The sequence below is a fragment of the Limulus polyphemus genome, unplaced genomic scaffold (genome assembly GCF_000517525.1).
Source record: "Limulus polyphemus unplaced genomic scaffold, Limulus_polyphemus-2.1.2 Scaffold8445, whole genome shotgun sequence".
NCBI lineage: Eukaryota > Metazoa > Arthropoda > Merostomata > Xiphosura > Limulidae > Limulus > Limulus polyphemus.
In genome coordinates this window covers 2,427-25,185 of record NW_013674055.1, presented here as the reverse complement: position 1 = coordinate 25,185, position 22,759 = coordinate 2,427, and the positions used below count along the sequence as shown (strand labels likewise).

At 36.1% G+C, this 22,759-nt stretch overlaps 1 protein-coding gene across 3 annotated transcripts; it reads right to left on the bottom strand.

The window, feature by feature from the left end:
* Positions 1 to 2,681: 2,681 nt before the first annotated feature.
* LOC111083175 (WD repeat-containing protein 47-like) lies at positions 2,682 to 17,762 on the bottom strand. Of its 3 annotated transcripts, XM_022379487.1 has the most exons (8): positions 17,560 to 17,762; positions 11,142 to 11,326; positions 10,315 to 10,484; positions 7,854 to 8,024; positions 5,898 to 6,038; positions 4,245 to 4,463; positions 3,286 to 3,448; positions 2,682 to 2,969 (listed from the first exon to the last, which is right to left on the bottom strand). In XM_022379487.1, the coding sequence occupies exons 1-7, from the start codon at positions 17,758 to 17,760 to the stop codon at positions 3,303 to 3,305; spliced, it is 1,233 nt and encodes a 410-aa protein (XP_022235195.1). In that variant the 5' UTR covers positions 17,761 to 17,762; the 3' UTR covers positions 2,682 to 2,969; positions 3,286 to 3,302. The 3 variants fall into 3 exon arrangements, with proteins under 3 accessions (XP_022235195.1, XP_022235194.1, XP_022235196.1); XM_022379486.1 differs by having other exon boundaries at positions 2,682 to 3,448; XM_022379488.1 differs by lacking the exon at positions 17,560 to 17,762 and adding an exon at positions 12,863 to 12,908 and having other exon boundaries at positions 2,682 to 3,448.
* Positions 17,763 to 22,759: the final 4,997 nt, after the last annotated feature.

The following is a 22,759-nucleotide window of genomic DNA, read 5'->3' as shown; positions in this document are numbered from 1 at the left end:
GCTCAGTTCTGTAGCTGAAACGTCATATAAGTTCAGTTCTACAGCTGAAACGTCATATAAGCTCAGTTCTACAGCTGAAACGTCATATAAGCTCAGTTCTACAGCTGAAATGTCATATGAGTTCAGTTCTACAGCTGAAACGTCATATAAGTTCAGTTCTACAGCTGAAATGTCATATAAGCTCAGTTCTACAGCTGAAATGTCATATGAGTTCAGTTCTACAGCTGAAACGTCATATAAGCTCAGTTCTACAGCTGAAACGTCATATAAGCTCAGTTCTGTAGCTAAAACGTCATATAAGCTCAGTTCTACAGCTGAAATGTCATATAAGTTCAGTTCTGTAGCTGAAACGTCATATAAGTTCAGTTCTACAGCTGAAACGTCATATAAGTTCAGTTCTACAGCTGAAATGTCACATAATCTGCTAACAAAATGTCACCCAGAAAATCTGAAATTTTATATCAAGTTGCAAACTGTTTCCTAGTTAAACAGACTGAATATTAAAAGCAAGATAAGACAAATAAATCCGTGAAGAAAAAGAATCAAACCGTGAATGTTTATATCTCCAAAGTTCCATTTTTTTGTTCCGAGCTTGCGTGTGATTAATTTCTTTATATATATATATATATATATACCTAACAGATAATTACATCATTTCTGGACCATCTGCTAAGATCGGTCTGCTTTGGAGCCCATAAGTGGGCACTGAGATTGGATTGCAAAAATGGCAGCCAGTCCGTAGTAATCAGAATTCTGTAAGTTGATTACACACAACAGACCTGAATCTGACGGCAAGTTTAGACTAAGCGAGCTGTTTTCGACACGAGACAGGGATTTAAGTTGAAGCATGCCCATCTCTGATCATTAGAAGGGATCGGTGCGTTCATTGATATATATATATATATATATATATATAGATCATTGTATGAGGTAAATTGTATTTCATTTCTGCGTTTCGTTGATCCAATGTTTAACAATTTACCTGAAACAATGTATAGATCATCTTTTCTATGTAGTAGACACATAGCTGGGGGGGGGGCGTAGTACCCCCCTCGTGTACTTGTACTACACCCCCTACACGAAACGTTTCCATGACAGATTTACACTGTTTATTAATATTATTCCCTTTTCACTCCCCTGGCGTGGCCTGATGGTTAGGCACTCGAACTGCAATCTGAGGGTCGAGGGGTCGGATCCTGTCCCCGAACATGCTCGCCCTTTTAGCTGTGGGGGCGTTATAATGTGACAGTTAATGCCACTGTTCGTTGATAAAAAGTAGATCAAGAGTTGGCGGTGGGTGATCTAATCTGTCACTTCAAAAATAAACACGGAGATAGCCCATGTAAAATTCAAAACAGATAATCCTTTTTTCAGTACACATTCTTAACGTTACGTGATCTCTTTCACATTGGTATTTACACTTCATCGCCGCAATTCCCGGATGTTGACACAACATCTCAAGATGCTTAGAGGTGAAGTTTGTTTATTCAGGCCGTAAAAGATGACAGTTATTATACATGCTTAGAAATGAGTCTCGTTCTTATGAAAGAAATAACATCCTATGTGTGTGAAAAAACATCTTATTATATCTTATAGAAAATAACAAGAAACAACTGTTCACTAACAGTAAAAGGAGATGCGCAGTCTAGCTATGAACATGTCTGTTTGTGTTAGTGTAGTACAGTTCACTCGTAACAGTAAAAGTAGATGCGCAGTCTAGCTATGAACATGTCTGTTTGTGTTAGTGTAGTACAATTCACTCGTAACAGTAAAAGGAGATGCGCAGTCTAGCTATGAACATGTCTGTTTGTGTTAGTGTAGTACAGTTCACTCTTAACAGTAAAAGGAGATGCGCAGTCTAGCTATGAACATGTCTGTTTGTGTTAGTGTAGTACAGTTCACTCGTAACAGTAAAAGGAGATGCGCAGTCTAGCTATGAACATGTCTGTTTGTGTTAGTGTAGTACAGTTCACTCGTACAATAATTCTCAAACAAACAATTGATTGAACATTAAAAAGATAGTGCCACTATACAAATGGACAAATTTATTAATTGTTTAAAATTGTTATATCATTGTCTGTAGAGTAGCAAGGCAGGACCCATCCCTGTTGTGGCTGGAAAAACACAGATACGTGTACAAATGGGTATGAGTTAGGAGTTTTCTCCCTGCATACGTTATTTGTAATAGTTGGTGACGTATACAGTCTTAGATCGTAATATTCCACACTTAGACTCATTATCTTATTTGAAATTGTGGTATAAATATAATTATTTCTGTTTCTGTCTTTTGCAGACGTGCAGAGAAACTCCCCCATCAATCACTTTGAACACAAACACGTCTTAAACATACACACAGTTATAAACTATTCTTTATTGAATATTTCCGGAATATTCGAAAACTTTCCACTTTATCGGTGAGCAGGAATAACATGCAACGTCACTGTAAATGGATTATTGTATAATTTCAAAACAAGGCCAGTCGTCCTGTTCGAACAAGAGTGTACACTGTATACAATCTTAATGGTGTGTTCAATTATTATAAATAGGACAATAAATTTAAGTTGTTTTTATTTCTTCCTTTCTTATACACCAACTTCGTGACCGTAAAATAATAAAACGTTTTTAAACTGCATGGACGTTTGAATTTCCACAATTTAAATAAAAAATATGATACATTCTGGTTTCTATTTTTAATGAAATTTTATTTTGTTTCCTACAAAAATAAAAACACGCAGCTAAATTTAACAGTGAGGGCTTAGCTAACTTACACAAAGACATATCGAATAATTTCAGTAGAAAAGTGTAAAGATAGCTGCCAAGATCCGAATTTGATGTGTTTGAATTTTATGCACAAAGCTACACAATGGGCTATCTGTGCTCTGCCCACCACGGGTATCGAAACCCGGTTTCTAGCGTTGTAAGTCTGTAAACATACCGCTGTGCCACTGGAGGGCGCCAAGATCCGAAACCTGCGGATTAAGAATTAACAACGATGAAGACTCCAAGAACAGTCTATAAATTTTTAAATTATCAAATTCAGCAAAAATTTAATTATTTTTAGTAACTATATAACACATTTCCATGGTTTATTATTATTATTTTTTTCGTATATATTTTAAATTATTGTTAAGATAATTTTATCGGTCATCTGGGTTGGGTATTCGTCATTTATATTTGTAATAAAAATGCAAGTATTTAATTAGTAAAGTATATAACAAAATGATACCAATCTTATTTAAACAAGATCTCTCTCTCTCTCTCTATATATATATATATAATAAAAACCTCAATAATTCTAATGTTCAGTTTGTAGGTAATCCCCATAAGGTGACGCTTTTGTCCGCACTGGTGGTAAGTATTGAAAAGTCAGTGGGATGCCACCGTGCTTGGATTATCTTGTCTTTGTGCTCTGCCACCACGATCCCTGGGATTGGCTGGGAAAGGTCACCTGAGGATTAGACAAGAACTGAAAAATTAAACTCAAGAAATATATCTGGAGACAATAAAAATTATAAACGAAGAATTAGTAATTAACAGTTTATAGTCAAGAGCAAAATACATGTTTTTTTGTTTATGTTTTTAGACTGTGAAACTAAAGCACTGTTATTTGGCATAGAGACTGAAAATACGAACTTATTCAAATTTGTTCCGTGACAAAGTCAGTTTTTCGAAAAAATACAATAAATAAATCTTACTGTGTAAGTCTGATAAAACTACTTTATGGTCGTATGACCCAGTAAGCAAGTATTAAACAAATATTACTGTGTAAGTCTGATAAAACCACTTAATGATCGCAAGATCCTATAACCATTACAGGATAAGACTTATTTACTGACTTTATCAGACTTTTGTTTATAGGAGGATCTTACGATCATTAAGTACACAGGATAAGACTTATTTACTAAGTCTGATAAAACCACTTAATGATCGTAAGATCCTCCTATAAACAAGTAGTAAATAAGTCTTATCCTGTAAGTCTGATAAAACCTTGTTTATAGGAGGATCTTACGATCATTAAGTGTAGTAAATAAGTCTTATCCTGTAAGTCTGATAAAACCACTTAATGATCGTAAGATCCTCCTATAAACAAGCAGTAAATAAGTCTTATCCTGTAAGTATGATAAAACCACTTAATGATCGTAAGATCCTCCTATTAACAAGTAGTAAATAAGTCTTATCCTGAAGTCTGATAAAACCACTTAATGATCGTAAAATACAGTAAGGAAACATTAAATAAATCTTACCCTGTAAGTCTGATAAGATTACTTTATGATCATAAGATCCAGTAAGCAGATAGTGAGCCTTAGGAGAGAAGCGAATAGTTCGAATTTCAGCATCATGAGGCTGGAAACACTGAATTATCTTGCAGCCTGTGATGTCATACAACATGCACGTGGAGTCCTCATGACCAGAGACAAGCAGCCGGCCTGATGGATCAACGCACACTGCAGCCACTGAACTTCCTGTAAAGTAAATTCCTTCGTGTTTTAAAGTTTATAATACGCTTGCGAAGCTTTCAGTATCGTTGGTTTAGATATGTCTGAGCTTGTATTTCTGTAGAAATGATGGAATTCGTATATCCCATAGAAACATGTCATAGCAGAGATTACCAGTTGAATGTTCTTTCTCGTGTAAAAAACTTCTTTAAAATATGATGTCGTATAAATCAGTAATCTTTTATAAAAAGTACGTAACGTCTTTCTTTGTGCTAAAAACGAACACTTCGAAACACGCAGAGTCGAAGTTAGAATGATTATTTAATTAATACTTTTTATAAAAATACTTAGCTTCCTGTATATCTAAAATTCGTTGAACAATATATATATATAATATTCATAGTAACATAAAATAACTGCCCCCCCCCAGTGGCACAGCCGTATGTCTGCGGACTTACAACGCTAGAAACCGAGTTTCGATACTAGTGGTGAGCAGAGCACAGATAGTCCATTGTGTAGCTTTGTGCTTAACTTCAAACAAACATAGAATAAATATTAGAATCGAATATTATTATAGTTTTAAATGCTTCGCCCCCAGTGGCTCAGCGGTAAGTCCGTGGGCTTATAACCCTAAACATCGGGTTTCAATACCCGTGGCGAGCACAGTACAGATAGCTCATTCAGTATCTTTAGGCTTAATAACAAAGAAATAACATTTATTGCTAGAACTCGTCAAACTCTGTGTTGATTTATAGATTTAACATATTACAAAATGCAGTTCAAACTACTGTACGCAAAGCATTTTAATTTATATTAATTTGTTTAACAATAATGCTATTTTATAAGTTACTGTTAAAGATCACGTTTAATTAATTCTCCCAACTATAGAGTGAATTATCTTACTTGTAAGTCGCCATTATAGTTAGTTTGTTTGGTTGGTTATTTTGCTGAATCTCGCAGAAAGCTACGCGATGGCTATTTGTGCTAGACGTACCTAATTTGACAAATGATAGATTACAGGAAAAACAGCTCATCAACAGCACCCATCCCAAATCTTGGGCTACTCTAATCGAATATTGACCGAAACATTATAACACCCCTACGGTTGAAAGAACGAGAATGTTCGGTAATAAATTCGTACCCGCGACCCGCAACTTGGGAGTCGAGCGCCCTAACTACCAGGGCATGTCACGTGCGGCTTAAATTTTTTTTGGCAGCGAAAGGGTTAAAAGTCATGAAATGTTTGAAAATAACGGTAATTTTATTTGCAGAATTATGTAATAATATACGTTGTTGGGATTACACTCTATTATAATTTTTTTTTCCTAATTTTATACTGAAAAATGAAATAATTGACAGGATCTGCAACGAAATATTGTAAAATAACATCAAAAGTTACCGAAGTGTTCTCACTTTGCGAAGCGTTAAAAGTCACTATGATGTTGTGTAAAATTCCCTCACCTGGTCCAGAACCAGAAGCTGGTGGGGCGGATATGACGTTAACACAGCCTCTTGAGCGTAGATCCCAAAACCGAATCGTCCTGTCGTGCGATCCGCTAACAAAAGTGGCTCCACCCCAGGTGTAAAGGGAAAGAATTGTGCCTAGGAGTAATCGAAGATTACAAAAGTGCTTTAATAATCAAAGTAGCCAACTAATTACTTACCCTTCCATAGTAACACACAAACAAATAGAAAAACAAAGACAATGATGAATTTACAATTTGGATAAAGTTACAGCTGGCAAATGCAAAAAACAACAATAATAACAAATATATAAAGATAAGAACGAGAGTTAGGCTTAATCTAACTCACACTTTAACCTTTTATTTAACGACATCATAGTGAGTTAGGCTTAATCTAACTCACACTTTGACCTTTTATTTAACGACATCATAGTGAGTTAGGCTTAATCTAACTCGCACTTTAACCTTTTATTTAACGACATCATAGTGAGTTAGGCTTAATCTAACTCGTACTTTAACCTTTTATTTAACGACATCATAGTGAGTTAGGCTTAATCTAACTCGTACTTTAACCTTTTATTGATTAATCCTATAAAATGAAAGACTATTTAGTAATAGTTTTACAATATATTTTAACCTTTTATTGATTAATCCTATAAAATGTAAGCCTATTTAGTAATAGTTTTATAATATATTTTAATATTTTATTGATTAATCTCACAAAGTGTAGACCTATCTAATATTAGCTTTATAACACATATTTAATCATTTTGATTAACACTTCAAAATGTAGGTATATTCAATAAGATTTATAACAGCTTTTCTGATCTTTTTTTGACTGACATTATAAAATATAAGCCTAATTATAGTTTTACAATACATTTTAGGCTTACGTTGAGTATCAAACGATGCTCATACATTTTGTTATTGTTTTTTTTTTCACGAAAGGTAATGAAAATTACTCAAACAGCCTAAAGATCACTCGGCAAACCGCTCGAGGTTTTCTGTCGCACCTAGCAAAAACACTTTCGGATGTAATTAGAAATCATGTTTGTACTAATTTCGATCGCGTGACTCATTTGTCAAAGCTAACACTAACTATGTGACTATCAATAAAATAGTGTCATAGTGCAGTTGATAACTAGAAAGACTGAATTTAAATCTACAACAAGCAATAGTGTTTTTTGAAATAAAATATGTACACTCTTGTTTTATATTGTTGTTGTTGTTTTTGCGCAAAGCTACACTATAGGCTATCTACGCTTTCTCCAAAATTGCTTTCAATAAACGAAATAAGCAATACTACATTGCTACAAAAACTAGAGTAATATTACCTTAAACAATAATTAACGAGAAGGATACGTATTACTGATAAAGTGTTGTTTACGAAAGAGGTTGTGGATACTTTCGTAAAGAGTTTGAAATAATTGTTTATTTCTATGACAAAAATATATTTTAGTAGGTGAAACATGGTTACAGCATAACAGTTGTATTGAAAATGTTGAAGAATGTAGCATTTACAAAGTTTACCGGATCTATTTCTCTGCGTGATAATACATGTTTTTAGCTGGTGGCAAATCACCAAAACCCATCAAATTGATGTGTATTCGTTCCTACTATTACATCCAAGCGTATCTTTGTTAGGTATACGTAAAAGCTCGAACGTATGTGTCTGTTTTTGTAGCAAAGCTACATCAGGCTATCTGCTGTGTCCACCGAGGGGAATCGAGCCCCTAATTTTAGCGTTGTTAAATTCGAAGACTTAACGCTGTCCCAACAGGGGGACTACCTCCAGCGATAATGCGACTACCAAAAATATGTGATAGTAGCGCCATCTATCAAACTATTTTAACATTTGTGTTAAAATTGAATACTGTGAAAATTTATAACAAAAGATGAAGTTCTGCTCGTTTTAGGAAAGACGTAAGTTTTCAATCGTATCTTAGAAACACACCAGAATGCCCAGTTAAAGTCTGAAAGGCTATCCCTGTCTCGCAGTCAGTTATAAAGATTTTATTATCGATGGATCCACCACTGATAAGCAAACTGGACCGATTACTTAAGTCATCCATGAAACACAGGTCTCGAACAGTTCCGCTGTGCATCGTGAGCTCTGCAGCGCCACCTATAAGTGAACAACACAATTAGTTTAAAGGATACTTCAGTTTTCATGTTACTCAAGTTTAACGTAAAGGAACTTTAAGTAATTAACACAGAAATATTAGATTAACTCATGAACGTACTTGGAATGATTCAAATCTCATAACAATACTCTATAAAACAGGAAATTCAGAAAGTATTGTTCAGTAGCTTATCCAGGAATCACTGAAACATGTTATGACCAGTAATAACAACAATGTAAATTCTTAATAATCTTATTATAAATACAGTAGACGGCTTTGAGTAAATTCACTACATCACCCAACTGCTAAAAACGAATCTAAAAAAACCTGCTAAAGGAAATTAATTAATCCCATTTTAATTAAAACTCTAAAACCTTGCCTTAAAGAGTTAATCAATGAAATCCATGGACGTTCATGGTCAAACGTATTCATGGACGTAACAAACGTATTCATTCACATGGAAGCGTCATATGAAGGAAATCTACAGAAGAACACTAGAACTCTTGCAGGAATGATTATACTAGAATGTACTAATGTCATAGGATTTCCATGGTAACACGCTATTGTTACTAACGTAGAAATCCCATGGTAACACACTATTGTTACGATTGTAGACATCCCGTGGTAACACGCTATTATTACTAATGTAGAGATCCAATGGTAACACACTATTGTTACTACTGTAGAGATCCAATGGTAACACGCTATTGTTACTACTGTAGAGATCCAATGGTAACACGCTATTGTTACTACTGTAGAGATCCAATGGTAACACACTATTGTTACTACTGTAGAGATCCAATGGTAACACACTGTTGTTACTACTGTAGAGATCCAATGGTAACACGCTATTGTTACTACTGTAGAGATACAATGGTAACACGCTATTGTTACTACTGTAGAGATCCAATGGTAACACGCTATTGTTACTACTGTAGAGATCCAATGGTAACACGCTATTGTTACTACTGTAGAGATACAATGGTAACACGCTATTGTTACTACTGTAGACATCCCGTGGTAACACGCTATTATTACTAATGTAGAGATCCAATGGTAACACACTATTGTTACTACTGTAGAGATCCAATGGTAACACGCTATTGTTACTACTGTAGAGATCCAATGGTAACACCCTATTGTTGCTATTGTAGAGATCCAATGGTAACACACTATTGTTACTATTGTAGAGATCCAATGGTAACACACTGTTGTTACTATCGTAGAAATCCAATGGTAACACACTATTGTTACGATTGTAGACATCCCGTGGTAACACGCTATTATTACTAATGTAGAGATCCAATGGTAACACACTATTGTTACTACTGTAGAAATCCAATGGTAACACACTATTGTTACTGATGTAGAGATCCAATGGTAACACACTATTGTTACTATTGTAGAGATCCAATGGTAACACACTATTGTTACTATTGTAGAGATCCAATGGTAACACACTATTGTTACTATTGTAGAAATCCAATGGTAACACACTATTGTTACTATTGTAGAGATCCAATGGTAACACACTATTGTTACTATTGTAGAGATCCAATGGTAACACACTATTGTTACTGATGTAGAGATCCAATGGTAACACACTATTGTTACTATTGCAGAGATCCAATTGTAACACACTATTGTTACTATTGTAGAGATCCAATGGTAACACACTATTGTTACTATTGTAGAGATCCAATGGTAACACACTATTGTTACTATTGTAGAGATCCAATGGTAACACACTATTGTTACTATTGTAGAGATCCAATGGCAACACACTATTGTTACTATTGTAGAGATCCAATGGTAACACACTCTTGTTACTACTGTAGAGATCCAATGGTAACACACTATTGTTACTATTGTAGAGATCCAATGGTAACACACTATTGTTACTGATGTAGAGATCCAATGGTAACACACTATTGTTACTATTGTAGAGATCCAATGGTAACACACTATTATTACTATTGTAGAGATCCAATGGTAACACACTAATTTCCCTTCTAGAAGTAATGTAATAAAATACGCTAGAGTCTCTGATAACAGGATTTCATAGAAACAAACAAACAAAAAGATGAAACATACTAATACTCCTGCTAAAGGTTAGCACCATTACCCAATGAAATCTATAGTAACGTACCCAGACGAAATACAATAACACCGAAACAATTAAAGTATGAACTATTACAGCAAATCCTAGTACCTACATACCTTCAATACTACAGTAAATCCCAGTACCTTACTTACCTTCAATATTACAGTAAATCCTAGTACCTTACTTACCTTCAATATTACAGCTTTTAGGGTTAAATCTCATCAACTTGATTGACTTATCATTGGAACCTGTTGCCAAAAGATCGCCAGTTCCATTCCATGCCAGACAATAGATGGAGCCCTTGTGATGTTTCATTTTCTCCATTAAGATAGTTGGTTTGCGGGTCTCGTACTTTTCACTGTAGATGAGAGAAAACTGAGCTATAAGAGAGCAACTAAACCTCAAGAGGGAAATAGAAGCTTCAAATTAGAAAACTGGAGCTTCGAGAGTGAAAACTCGTCTTCAAGAAGTAAACTGGACTTCAATAGAGAAAATTGGAACTTCAAGAGAGAAACTGAGCTTCAATAATGGAAAGTGGACTTCATGAAAAAAAACATGCCTTCAAAAAAGAAATCTGGATATTCGCCAGAAGAAATTTACTTTTTCAGTACCAGTTTGAGAGAGGAATTACTTGGTAATTACTTCAAATTTTTTTGTTTGTTATGGATTTCGTGCAAAGCTATACGAGGACGATCTGCCTTAGCTGTCCCTAATTTAGTGGTGAAAGACTAGAGGGAAGGCAGCTAGTCATCGCCACCCACCACCAACTCTAGGGATTGACCGTCACATTATAATTTCTTCACGGCTGAAAGGGTGAGCATGTTTGGTGGAACAAAGATTCGAACCCGCGACCATTTTGCATAGAATATTTCCAAATATACATTTGTTTGATTTCGATCTATGTTCCCCCGCGTGAAAACTGTAAAATAGCGACGTCTGGTGTTAATAAAAAATTGTGTACCAATTTCCATATTAGTAATATTTATGTTTTTGTTTATTATGGAGAAACACAAACCTCAGTTCATTCAGTCTTGGATATGCACATATTCGTAATGATTTGGAATTAGCTCCACTTGCATAGAAACGTCCACTCGGGTGGAACTCGGCAGTTCTGATGACTTGTCCGTCTTCAAGTCTAGTGACTGGAATAAGCTTCGCGTTTCGTCCAGAGGCCTTGAACCGGTTCTGTTCTTGACCATGCTGAAAAGAAATACAGGAATGACTTCATGATGACGAGGAACCCACTTGAAGTATATATATACATATATATATGTAGTAGAGACGGCTGATATGAGAATTAAAAACTTTTATTGAAAAACACAATACAAGAAACAACTTTTGACCTCCTTCGGTCATCATCAGGTTAAGCATTAGATTTGAAAAAGTGACCGTTACTGATCACGAATTGTGGAGACAACAGTAACGATTATAGGGGGCGTTGTAAATAATTAATATAGCATATAATAGATTAAATATTTGCAGCGCCCCCTACAATCTGACACATATCATTACTGTGATCAATAGCGGTCACTTTTTCAAATCTCATTTTTAACCTGATGATGACCTAAGGAGGTCGAAACGTTGTTACTTGTTTTGTGTTTATAAATAAAAGTAATGACTTGCAATGAAGCTGGTCTACAGAAAAATTGAAATTCCAGAATGTTCGTAGGTATCGAAACCCAATTTTAGTGTTATAAGTCCCCAGCCTTACAGCTGAGCCACTGGAAGGGACAACATCTCTTTAACTTCTCGTTAACTTCCTAACGAACAAATATATGTCACTGTCAAATGAAAAATTGTCTAATCTGTTTTAAAACTCGCCAATCGTGGACAACAACTACATCAAATAAACAGTTCCAACTTCGTGTATATGTTTATTTCTCTTCAAACCTAATGTTACACGAGTTATTTTCATGTTAGGAATTTTCTTAGAAATTTTTATCCAGGAAAAGTGAACAATTACCGAAACAACATACACTTCTCTGGAATAAATTTGAATTCTTTGTCAATAAGAGTATGTATTTTACCACTTCTAGAACTGTATTTTTGTCGCCAGTCAATGAGTGGTTTGGTTATTTCCAAAATTCCAATAAAGCTACTTAAGAGCTTCAGCGTTATAGCCTTCCCTAATTTTTAGGATTAAGACGATCGATTCACAATCTGTAAATCGCGAGTTCGGATCCCCGTCATCGAACATGCTCGTTCTTTTAGCCTTAATACCATTATAATGTGATGGTCAATCCCACTATTCGTTGATAAAAGAGATCCCAAGAATTGAGGGTGGATGGTGTTGACTAGCTGCCTTCCCTCTTGCCTATCACTGCTAAATTAGGGACGGCTAGCGTAGATAGCCCTCGAGTAGCTTTGCGCGAAGTTCAAAACAAACTAAGCCTAATTTTAAACTGATAGATTAGATGAAAAGCAGCTGTTCAATACCAACGCTTGGGCTGCTGTAATCGAACAGTGAGATTTGATCGTTACTTTAATAAACGCGCCTACAGCTCCAAAATACGGAGCGCGTTTTTACGCCAATAGGACGCGAACCATGGACCCTAATATTCAAGATCAGATACGCTAATAGTGAGCGCGTGGAGATTGCTATTTGTAATCGGTAATTAGAAATTACGAGCTATGCTCTATGAATTTAGTTTTCTTATAAATACATAGGTGGCAGTCTTAAGTTTTAAAAATTCATGTGTAATACATTTTATGTACACACCACCTAGCCTTTCTTACTTCTGATGATGACATCAGTCACTTTCTAGCCACGTGACTGTCACAAAATATCTAAGTCAAATAATAATCTGCTTCTTGTCACATATTAACCCTTAACAGACACGACAGCTGCGCAGCTCAGTCTAGCTTTCAGCCATTATTTTGTCTGGTTGACCTTAAACAGTCGGGACGTGACCACGAAAGTGAAAGTCTATAAAGTAATAACTTCCTCCTCGCGATCATCATGTTCATGGCCACGTGACAGCCTAACAACAGCTGTTGTAAGGCGATCTGCTACCACACGAGAGGCGCTAGAACGACTCTTCATTGTCACTGTACAGTGATACATCTATAAAATCGACAAAAAATGTCTGGGAATATTTCAGTGTGTCAATTAAGTTTTATAATAACCACTGACAGAAAGAAGGAAACAAAACAAGTGTTTCTTCCTGGTATAAATTAACATCTCCAGGGGTTCTATATTTAATAACGCTAGAAAGACATACTTTAAAGTTTCACACCATTAACACGATTAACAAACAGAGGTGAAGTTGCTCTCTCTATTTCATCTTTGTGTGTTAAAAAAATTAAGTGTTTGTTTGAAATTAAGCACAAAGCTATGTGTGCTCTGCCTACCACAGGTATCGAAACCAGATTTCTAGCGTTGTAAGTCCGCAGACATACAGACGTTCCTAGTTAATCAGTTTCTAATATTAATAAAACAGGTTTGTTATTCAACATCATTTTTTTCTCTTGATCAATTTTATTTATTGTAATCCTTAAAATGAATTATTAAAGACTCGGCATTGCCAGGTGATTAGGGCGCTCGACTCGCAATCTGAGGGAGTCGGGTTCGAATCTCACTCACACCAAACGTGTTCCTTGGTAAAAGAGTATCCCAAGAGTGGGTGGTGATGACTAGCTGCCTTCCCTCTAGTCTTTACACCGCTAAATTAGGCCTCATAGTTTTTCTTTAAAGAAAGATCTGAACCGCAAAGTGAATTATTATATTAGTAAGAGCTTAACATTTAAGTATGATACACAATTAGGAACATTAGAAAAAATAATAAAAAAAAATTAAAATATTACGTTCACGATGAACATTATTATCATATTAAAATATGCAGTGAGTCAGCGATAAGTTTGTGGATTTCAACACTTAAATCCAGGGTTCGATTCTACGTGGTGGACAGAGCACATATAACGTATTGTGTAGCTTTGGGGCCAAAGAAATAATATTGCTCTTTAGTGCTGCCATCTATTAGTATTTTTATAAGTATATGATCCATTAATTATACTTGTCAATACGACATTAGTGCTAGGCCTATTATATTTTTAACATTCGATTTTTATTCAGTTGAAGTACTATTTACACATTCTTCTTCTTATTGAAAAACACTAAGCCTAAATTGTGTTTGTGTGTGTGTGTTATAACAGTGAAAGTCAATCCCGCTTGGCGGTGAATAGTACGTACACACAAGCGGAGAGCACTGCTAATTGGTTGTTCTCCTTCTGATCAACAGTTCTAGAAATATACTATGCCTGAAAAGGTTTTCGACCTGGCCGATGGGCTCATATGTAACATAAGGTGTCGCTTGGGTTTAAAATACCGTTACTACAATCTTGATGTTACCATAGTGACGTGTTCTAGTAAATCTTGTTCTTGGACTGTTAATCAATAAGTAGTGTCATGTATAGAAAAGAACCGGGCATAGCTGATTGTTTGGTGTGCTCGAGCTATAAATCAAAGGATTCATGGTTCGTGTCGTGTCGTCGCAAAAAGAAAAATACTAATGATAAAAGGAAAAGTGCTCTGCGTTTTGGAGTCGTGAATGCGTTACTAGGGTGACAACAAAATTACATTATTCGTTCAAACAAAATTTGCCATATAATCGGCGGCGGATGTTGTTGACTAGCAATCGGTGGGTGTTGTTGACTAGCAATCGGTGGGTGTTGTTGACTAGCTATCGGTGGATTTTGTTGAATAGCTATCAGTGGATTTTGTTGACTAGCTATCGGTGGATGTTGTTGACTAGTTATCGGCGGGTGTTGTTGACTAGCTATCGGTGGATGTTGTTGAATAGCTATCGGTGGATGTTGTTGACTAGCTATTGGTGGGTGTTGTAGACTAGTTATCGGTGGATGTTGTTGACTAGTTATCGGTGGATGTTGTTGACTAGCAATCGGTGGGTGTTGTTGACCAGCTATCGTGGATTTTGTTGAATAGCTATCGGTGTATATTTTTGACTAGCTATCGGTGGGTGTTGTAGACTAGTTATCGGTGGATGTTGTTGACTAGCTATTGGTGGGTGTTGTAGACTAGTTATCGGTGGATGTTGTTGACTAGCTATCGGTGGATTTTGTTGACTAGCTATCGGTGGGTGTTGTAGACTAGTTATCGGTGGATGTTGTTGACTAGTTATCGGTGGATGTTGTTGACTAGTTATCGGTGGATTTTGTTGACTAGCTATCGGTGGGTGTTGTTGACTAATTATCGGTGGATGTTGTTTACTAGTTATCGGTGGATGTTGTTGACTAGTTATCGGCGGATGTTGTTGACTAGCTATCGGTGGATGTTGATGACGAGTTATGGGTGGATGTTGTTGACTAGTTAGTTGACTAGCTATCTGTGGGTGTTGTTGACTAGCTATCGTTGGATGTTGTTGATTAGCTATCGGTGGATGTTGTTGACTAGCTATCGGTGGATGTTGTTGACTAGCTATCGTTCTGTGTTGTTGACTAGTTAGTTATCGGTGTTTGTTGTTGACTTGACCAGCTATCGGTGGATGTTGTTGACTAACTATCGGTGGATGTTGTTGACTAGCTATTGGTGGGTGTTGTTGACTAGCTATCAGTGGATGTTGTTGACTAGTTATCGGTGGATGTTGTTGACTAGCTATCAGTGGATGTTGTTGGCTAGTTATTGGTGGATGTTGTTAGGGGACGGCTATGCGTGAAGCTCCAAGATACAGAAATAAACAAATTTCTATAAAGTGTGATCATCTCAAAACTGACCTTGACCTTGAAAATCTTCATAGGAGTATGAATATATTAATATCAGAGAACATGAAAAGTAGTGCGGAGAACGACCTGCAACACCTTAAAATGACAAATACTATTAGAAAACCAAAGTTCAAGAGTTTATGTAAGCATTGCATACACTATAATAACTAAATACTTTAAATTTTGAGTCAAATACGGCGATCCTGTTACCATATTAAATTATCAAAAACTTATTTAAACGATTTGTTTAATCTGTTTTTTTTTTTTGATTAAATATTTCTTTCTTGTTTGTTATATTAAATGTTTTGGATAAGCATTTTTCTTTTCTTTTTCCATATTTACACCACTGTACCACGCACCATACAGCTAGATTTTGTAACGAATCGCGGCTGATTGCAGCGCTATCTCGCGAGAAAAGAAAGAAATAGAACGAAAACAATATTCGAGACAGTTGAGACTTGAAAAAAAAATCTTTCACAAAAGTTGCTCATTTTATAATGTTGAAATCTGACGACACGAAAATCTAAGGTTGAAATCTAATAATAACAGAGAATTTAGAGTTGTAATCTAACAACGACAGAAAATATAAAGTTCTAATCTAACAACAACAGAAAATATAGTTGTAATCTAACAAGGACAGAAAAGCTCGAGTTGTAATCTAATAACGACATAAAAGCTTAAGTTGTAATCTAATAACGACAGAAAATCTAAAATTGAAACCTAACAACGACAGAAAATATAAAGTTGTAATCTAACAACAACAGAAAATCTAAAGTTAATATTCAACAACGACAAGGAATGCTGAGTTGAAACCTAACGACGACAGAAAAATGTTTCCTTACTCGACGACGTTTTCATCAATTCCAGGAGTAGCCTAGTGGTTAGCGCGGGTCCAATGTTCTCACCATGGTTTCTCAAAATCACTCTTCGCGCTCTGGTGCCGCGGGTGCGTTATAGGAGTGACGGTCAAATCCGAATATTTGATTAGAATAGTTCAACAGTTGGCGGTGTGTGCTGTTGACTAGTTGCCTTTCTTCTAGTCTATCAGCTCAAAATTAGGGATGGCTAATGTATATATCCGAAACAAACAAAAAAGCCTTCATCGGACCTCAACCTGGAAGAATGAACCTAAATACATAACGTGACGTAGATAGCTTTAAATTACGCACAACAGGTGGCTCTTGTTACATTCATGATTTTTTTTTCCCTTGCATCGTTTCCAAGATGGTTACACAAGAAACTTTAAAAAAGAACAAAAATTAAAATAATTTACAAAATATTCAATTGATCAAAAGCCTTATTGTTTGTAACAGAAAGTGTTCTACTATTTTAATAATTTTGGCTACCACCAGGGGTTGATTATGTACCCAAACTTAACGTTGTTTCACGGTATAGTTCCGTTAAAAATGTCTTGTAATTTCTTATAATAAGAATTATAATTCACGTACACTCAATAAAAGTTCGGTGGATAAGAATAATGTAGTTGGTAATGCATGTCTGTCTGTTATCTTGGTAATACGAGGGTTAAGATAATACGTATAACAATAATCCAAACACAATTCCCCTCCCCCTTTCTATTAAAAACGAACTGGCGAGTAATATGATTGAACAAAATCAATTCTAATCTTGGTCTCGGTTTAAAACAAATACCTATTTTTAAATTCAACATTAAAATATGCTTGTTCACATCTAGTTAGTTTTTCTACATAACTTACAAGGTGTTTAAAAGTACTACTCCTCCTTTCAGAGCTGTAACTTCTCCTACAGGAATGTAGGGGACAAAGCTTTGGAGAGTGGGTGGTGGGTGAAGAACGATGCTCCATACGACTACGATCGTTGAGGGGTTGAAGAGATCGACCTGATCCAATACGAGACGTATGAAACTGCCGTCGAAAAATATCCGCCATATTGTACATCTTGTTCCCATGCCGTATTAGATGCAATCAAATAATTTAACACTTCTGCAGATAAACTGTTCTGATATAACTGGCTTCCTGAGCGATAACCATGAAAAACCTTTGATAGGACTGGCTTTCTGAGAGATAACCCAAGAAAGGTTCTAATAGAACTGGCTTACTGGGTGATAACTCGGGAAAAGTTCTGATAAGACTGGCTTCCTGAGCGATAACCATGAAAAACTTTTGATAGGACTGGCTTTCTGAGAGATAACCCAAGAAAAGTCCTAATAGGAGTGGCTTACTGGGTGATAACTCGGGAAAAGTTCTGATAAAACTAGCTTACTGGGTGATAACCCGGGAAAAGTTCTTATAAAACTAGCTTACTGGGTGATAACCCGGGAAAAGTTCTGATAAGACAGTCTTGCTGAGTGATACCCCAACAAAAGTTCTGATAAGACTGGCTTACTGAGTGATAACTCGGGAAAAGTTCTTATAAGACAGTCTTGCTGAGTGATACCCCAACAAAAGTTCTGATAAGACTGGCTTGCTGAGTGATACCCCAACAAAAGTTGTGATAAGACAGTCTTGCTGAGTGATACCCCAACAAGAGTTCTGATAAGACTGGCTTGCTGAGAGATAACCCGGGAAAAGTTCTTATAAGACAGTCTTGCTGAGAGATACTCCAACAAAAGTTGTGATAAGACAGTCTTGCTGAGAGATACCCCAACAAAAGTTGTGATAAGACAGTCTTGCTGAGTGATACCCCAACAAGAGTTCTGATAAGACTGGCTTGCTGAGTGATACCCCAACAAAAGTTGTGATAAGACAGTCTTGCTGAGAGATACCCCAACAAAAGTTCTGATAAGACTGGCTTGCTGAGAGATAACCCGGGAAAAGTTCTGATAAGACAGTCTTGCTGAGTGATACCCCAACAAAGGTTCTGATAAGACAGTCTTGCTGAGTGATACCCCAACAAAAGTTCTGATAAGACAGTCTTGCTGAGTGATACCCCAACAAAGGTTCTGATAAGACTGGCTTGCTGAGTGATACCCCAACAAAAGTTGTGATAAGACAGTCTTGCTGAGAGATACCCCAACAAAAGTTCTGATAAGACAGTCTTGCTGAGTGATAACCCGGGAAAAGTTCTGATAAGACAGTCTTGCTGAGTGATACTCCAACAAAAGTTCTGATAAGAATGGCTTCCGGAGAAATAACCATGTAAAAGGTTTGATAGGACTTGCTTTCTGAGCTATAGCCTGGAAAAGTTCTGAACGGACTAGCTTACTGGGTGATAACTTGGGAAAATATAACACCAGAGTGTTTTTAGTTACAATCAAATCTCTAAGGGCATATATCTGACAGAAAAAGTTTCTTGAAGTAAGAAAACAGTAGACTACAGCTTTATGTTTTGTCTTGTGTCTTCACCTATAGAAACTAAGCATCTAAATTTGTAAGATAAAAAGCAAGTCTACACAGTTAACTCACTGGTTAAAAGATCTTACAATAATAAATCTGTTCATCTCCATGACAGGTTTTTATAGCAGCAACATTCTCAACATCTTTTACGGTTTTCGACTGGAGGAAACAAAACCAAACACCTTGAAGTCACGTGATTTACCTGCCACAGTACTCCTGGTACCATGCTTCCTTACTCTAGAACCAGGTTATTACACATCACCATAACCTTATCTTTTCTTTCAGCCTTCACGAGCAGAACGGAGAGGACAAAGACTCCGATACACTTCACATGATTGTGGGGATGGTATTTGGTTGATAAATCATACAGGCAAGCTCAATTCTTCGCTTTGTTGAATCACGAAAAGCAGCATAACAACCAAATAGCATGTAGACGGCTGCGCGTACGTATATACAGATCGGTTCAGAAAACAGTGAAGTCATACTAACTGATTTATATAGTTTAGTGTTTTTCATCTAGGTATCAGTGGTTAAACACGAAGCTCCGATAAACTTTTGTTGAATTTCACGCAAAGCTACACGATGGCTATATGCGCTAACCGTTTTCAATTTAGCAGCGATGGACTATTGGGAAGGCAGGCTAGTCAATACCATCAATCGCCAAGTCATGGGCTACTCTTGTCAGATCGAATAGTGAGATTTGATCGTTACTCTTATAACGCGCCCACGGCCCCAAAATACGGAACACTATTTCTTTCCTCTTTTTCTTTTGCGGTAAAAGAACGCGAGCTGGAGTTTCTGATCCGTAGCCCGACACGCTAACCACTGTACTGAACTCAATTGCTATCGATACGAATGACCTACTTTCAACGCACGCTTATAATATCACGTGAGAACACAAACCTTCTTCGTGATCTTCCTGGTTATCACGATGGTGTTTGGCTAACGCGACAAACGAGTCCAGAAATCGTACTGCCCGCGTCGTTTGGCAGGAAGAAGAAATATTCCGGAAAGTTATGAACAGGACTTGTAGAAGCAAAGAGATCGGGTTTTGTAAACAAACATGAAAACACACATACACGTACAAATAGATAAACAAACATGAAAACATACATACACGTACAAATAGGTAAACAAACATGAAACACACATACACGTACAAATAGGTAAACAAACATGAAAACACACATACACGTACAAATAGGTAAACAAACATGAAAACACACATACACGTACAAATAGGTAAACAAACATGAAACACACATACACGTACAAATAGGTAAACAAACATGAAAACACACATACACGTACAAATAGGTAAACAAACATGAAACACACATACACGTACAATTAGGTAAACAAACATGGAACACACATACACGTACAGATAGGTAAACAAACATGAAACACACATACACGTACAAATAAGTATAGGGAATTACTGAGTTTGTTAATTTAGCCTAAGTAGGTAGTTGGAACGTCGGTGTGCATCTTGTGAGACTCTTGTGTATAGTAACATTATTTTAATACATTTTAATGATACTGACCAGCAGGGGGCATTATTAGCTGTTGGGAAATTCCGGGGCTCAGGAATGAATTTAAGTGGGAAACTTTCGGACTGTGAGAGCTTGATTTTTAACAGAAATACATCTCCATTTATTTTAATTGAGTTTGTTTATCTAAAACAAAAACAAAAAACGATTATGTAGTAGTTAAATGTTTTACTGTACGTTTTTAATCAAAACTAATCCTACAAGGAAGTGACCAGGACGGGCAGGAGCTACGTAGTACCAACTTACAGAGAAACACCAATGAATGAACACAGTCAGTTTACAGAGAAACACCAAGCAATGAACATTGTCAGTTTACAGAGAAACATCAATGAATGAACACAGTCAGTTTTCAGAAAAACACCAATCAATGAACATTGTCAGTTTACAGAGCAACACCAATCAATGAACACTGTCAGTTTACAGAAAAACATAAATTAATGAATAGTGTCAGTTAACAGAGAAACAATAATCAATGAACACAGTCAGTTTACAGAAAAACATAAATTAATGAATAGTGTCAGTTTACAGTGAAACACCAATCAATGAACACTGACAGTTTACACAGAAACACTAATCAATGAATAGTGTCAGTTTACAGAGAAACACCAATCAATGAACACTGTCAGTTTACAGAAAAACATAAATTAATGAATAGTGTCAGTTTACAGAAAAACATAAATTAATGAATAGTGTCAGTTTACAGTGAAACACCAATCAATGAACACTGACAGTTTACAGAGAAACGCCAATCAATGAACACTGTCAGTTTACAGAAAAACATAAATTAATGAACAGTGTCAGTTTACAGAGAAACAATAATCAATGAACACTGCCAGTTTACAGAGAAACACCAATCAATGAACACTGCTAGTTTACACAGAAACACCAATCAATGAACACTGCCAGTTTACACAGAAACACCAATCAATGAACATTGACAGTTTACAGAAAAACATAAATTAATGAATAGTGTCAGTTTACAGAGAAACACCAATCAATGAACACTGTCAGTTTACAGAGAAACACCAATCAATGAATAGTGTCAGTTTACAGAAAAACATAAATTAATGAATAGTGTCAGCTTACAGAGAAACACCAATCAATGAACACTGCCAATTTACAGAGAAACACCAGTTTAGGTGTTATACGAATTTCGTTATTTTCTCTGTGGTTCTGGTTTGAATCGTCAAGCCTATTATTATTATTGAAGTTTCGTAAACATGACCCTGTGGCTTGTCAAGATTGTCTCTGTTTTTAAATGGTCTATTGAACCATAGTAATTACCTTGTGGAGTTACGAGCCTGCCTGTGATTGGCTCAGCCATCACAGGTGATACCTCCTTCCAGGTCAACGTTGGTAATTTTCAAGAGTTCCACACCTGTCTGGAAACAGATGATGATGCATCCAGTCTCGTATCGTTTAACTTCATTTTCACTTCTCACCCTGTTCAGTTGCATTTGTTTTAATCTGTATTAATATTTGACATATATTTTCGTTTATATATCCTCTCGTTTCGTCCTTTAGCATAATAAAGAGAATTTAAAACTGCCTAGTGTCGACCTCTCCTCTTGTTATCACATAATATTTCATCCACCAAGTCTTCTAGCCTCCTGTATACATACGCCATTGTTCCCCTGAGCGAGTGAAACAACAAAGACAATATATAGGGAAGGTTTACTTAATATTTTGATTACTGTAGAGGAAGATGAAGGACAGAAAATTCTGACAGTAGGCTTAGTGTTTGGTTTAGTTGTTATGTTTAAGCGCAAAACTACGTAATTGACTATCTATTTCTGTACCCACTGCGTGTATCGAACCCTGATTCTATGCATTATAAGCCCTCAAGCTTACTGTTAATAAACCCCAGGAATTACAACAAAACGCATCCTCAAATACTCAAATCCAGTAAACTTCACAAGTTGAATAACTAGAAGAAGTTTAGTAAACTTTACAAGTTGAATAACTAGAAGAAGTTTAGTAAACTTCACAAGTTGAATAACTAGAAGAAGTTTAGTAAACTTCACAAGTTGAATAACTAGAAGAAGTTT

Excerpts from the sequence above, each read along its gene's own strand:
- LOC111083175 (XM_022379486.1), bottom strand. The coding sequence starts at position 17,760 with ATGTACAATATGGCGGATATTTTTCGACGGCAGTTTCATACGTCTCGT. Across the intron at positions 11,327-17,559 it reads GTAGTACTTTTAAACACCTT|CATGGTCAAGAACAGAACCG; the intron begins GTAAGTTATGTA and ends ATTTCTTTTCAG. Across the intron at positions 3,449-4,244 it reads AATCTTATCAGACTTACAGG|GTGACCTTTCCCAGCCAATC; the intron begins GTAAGATTTATT and ends TCTAATCCTCAG.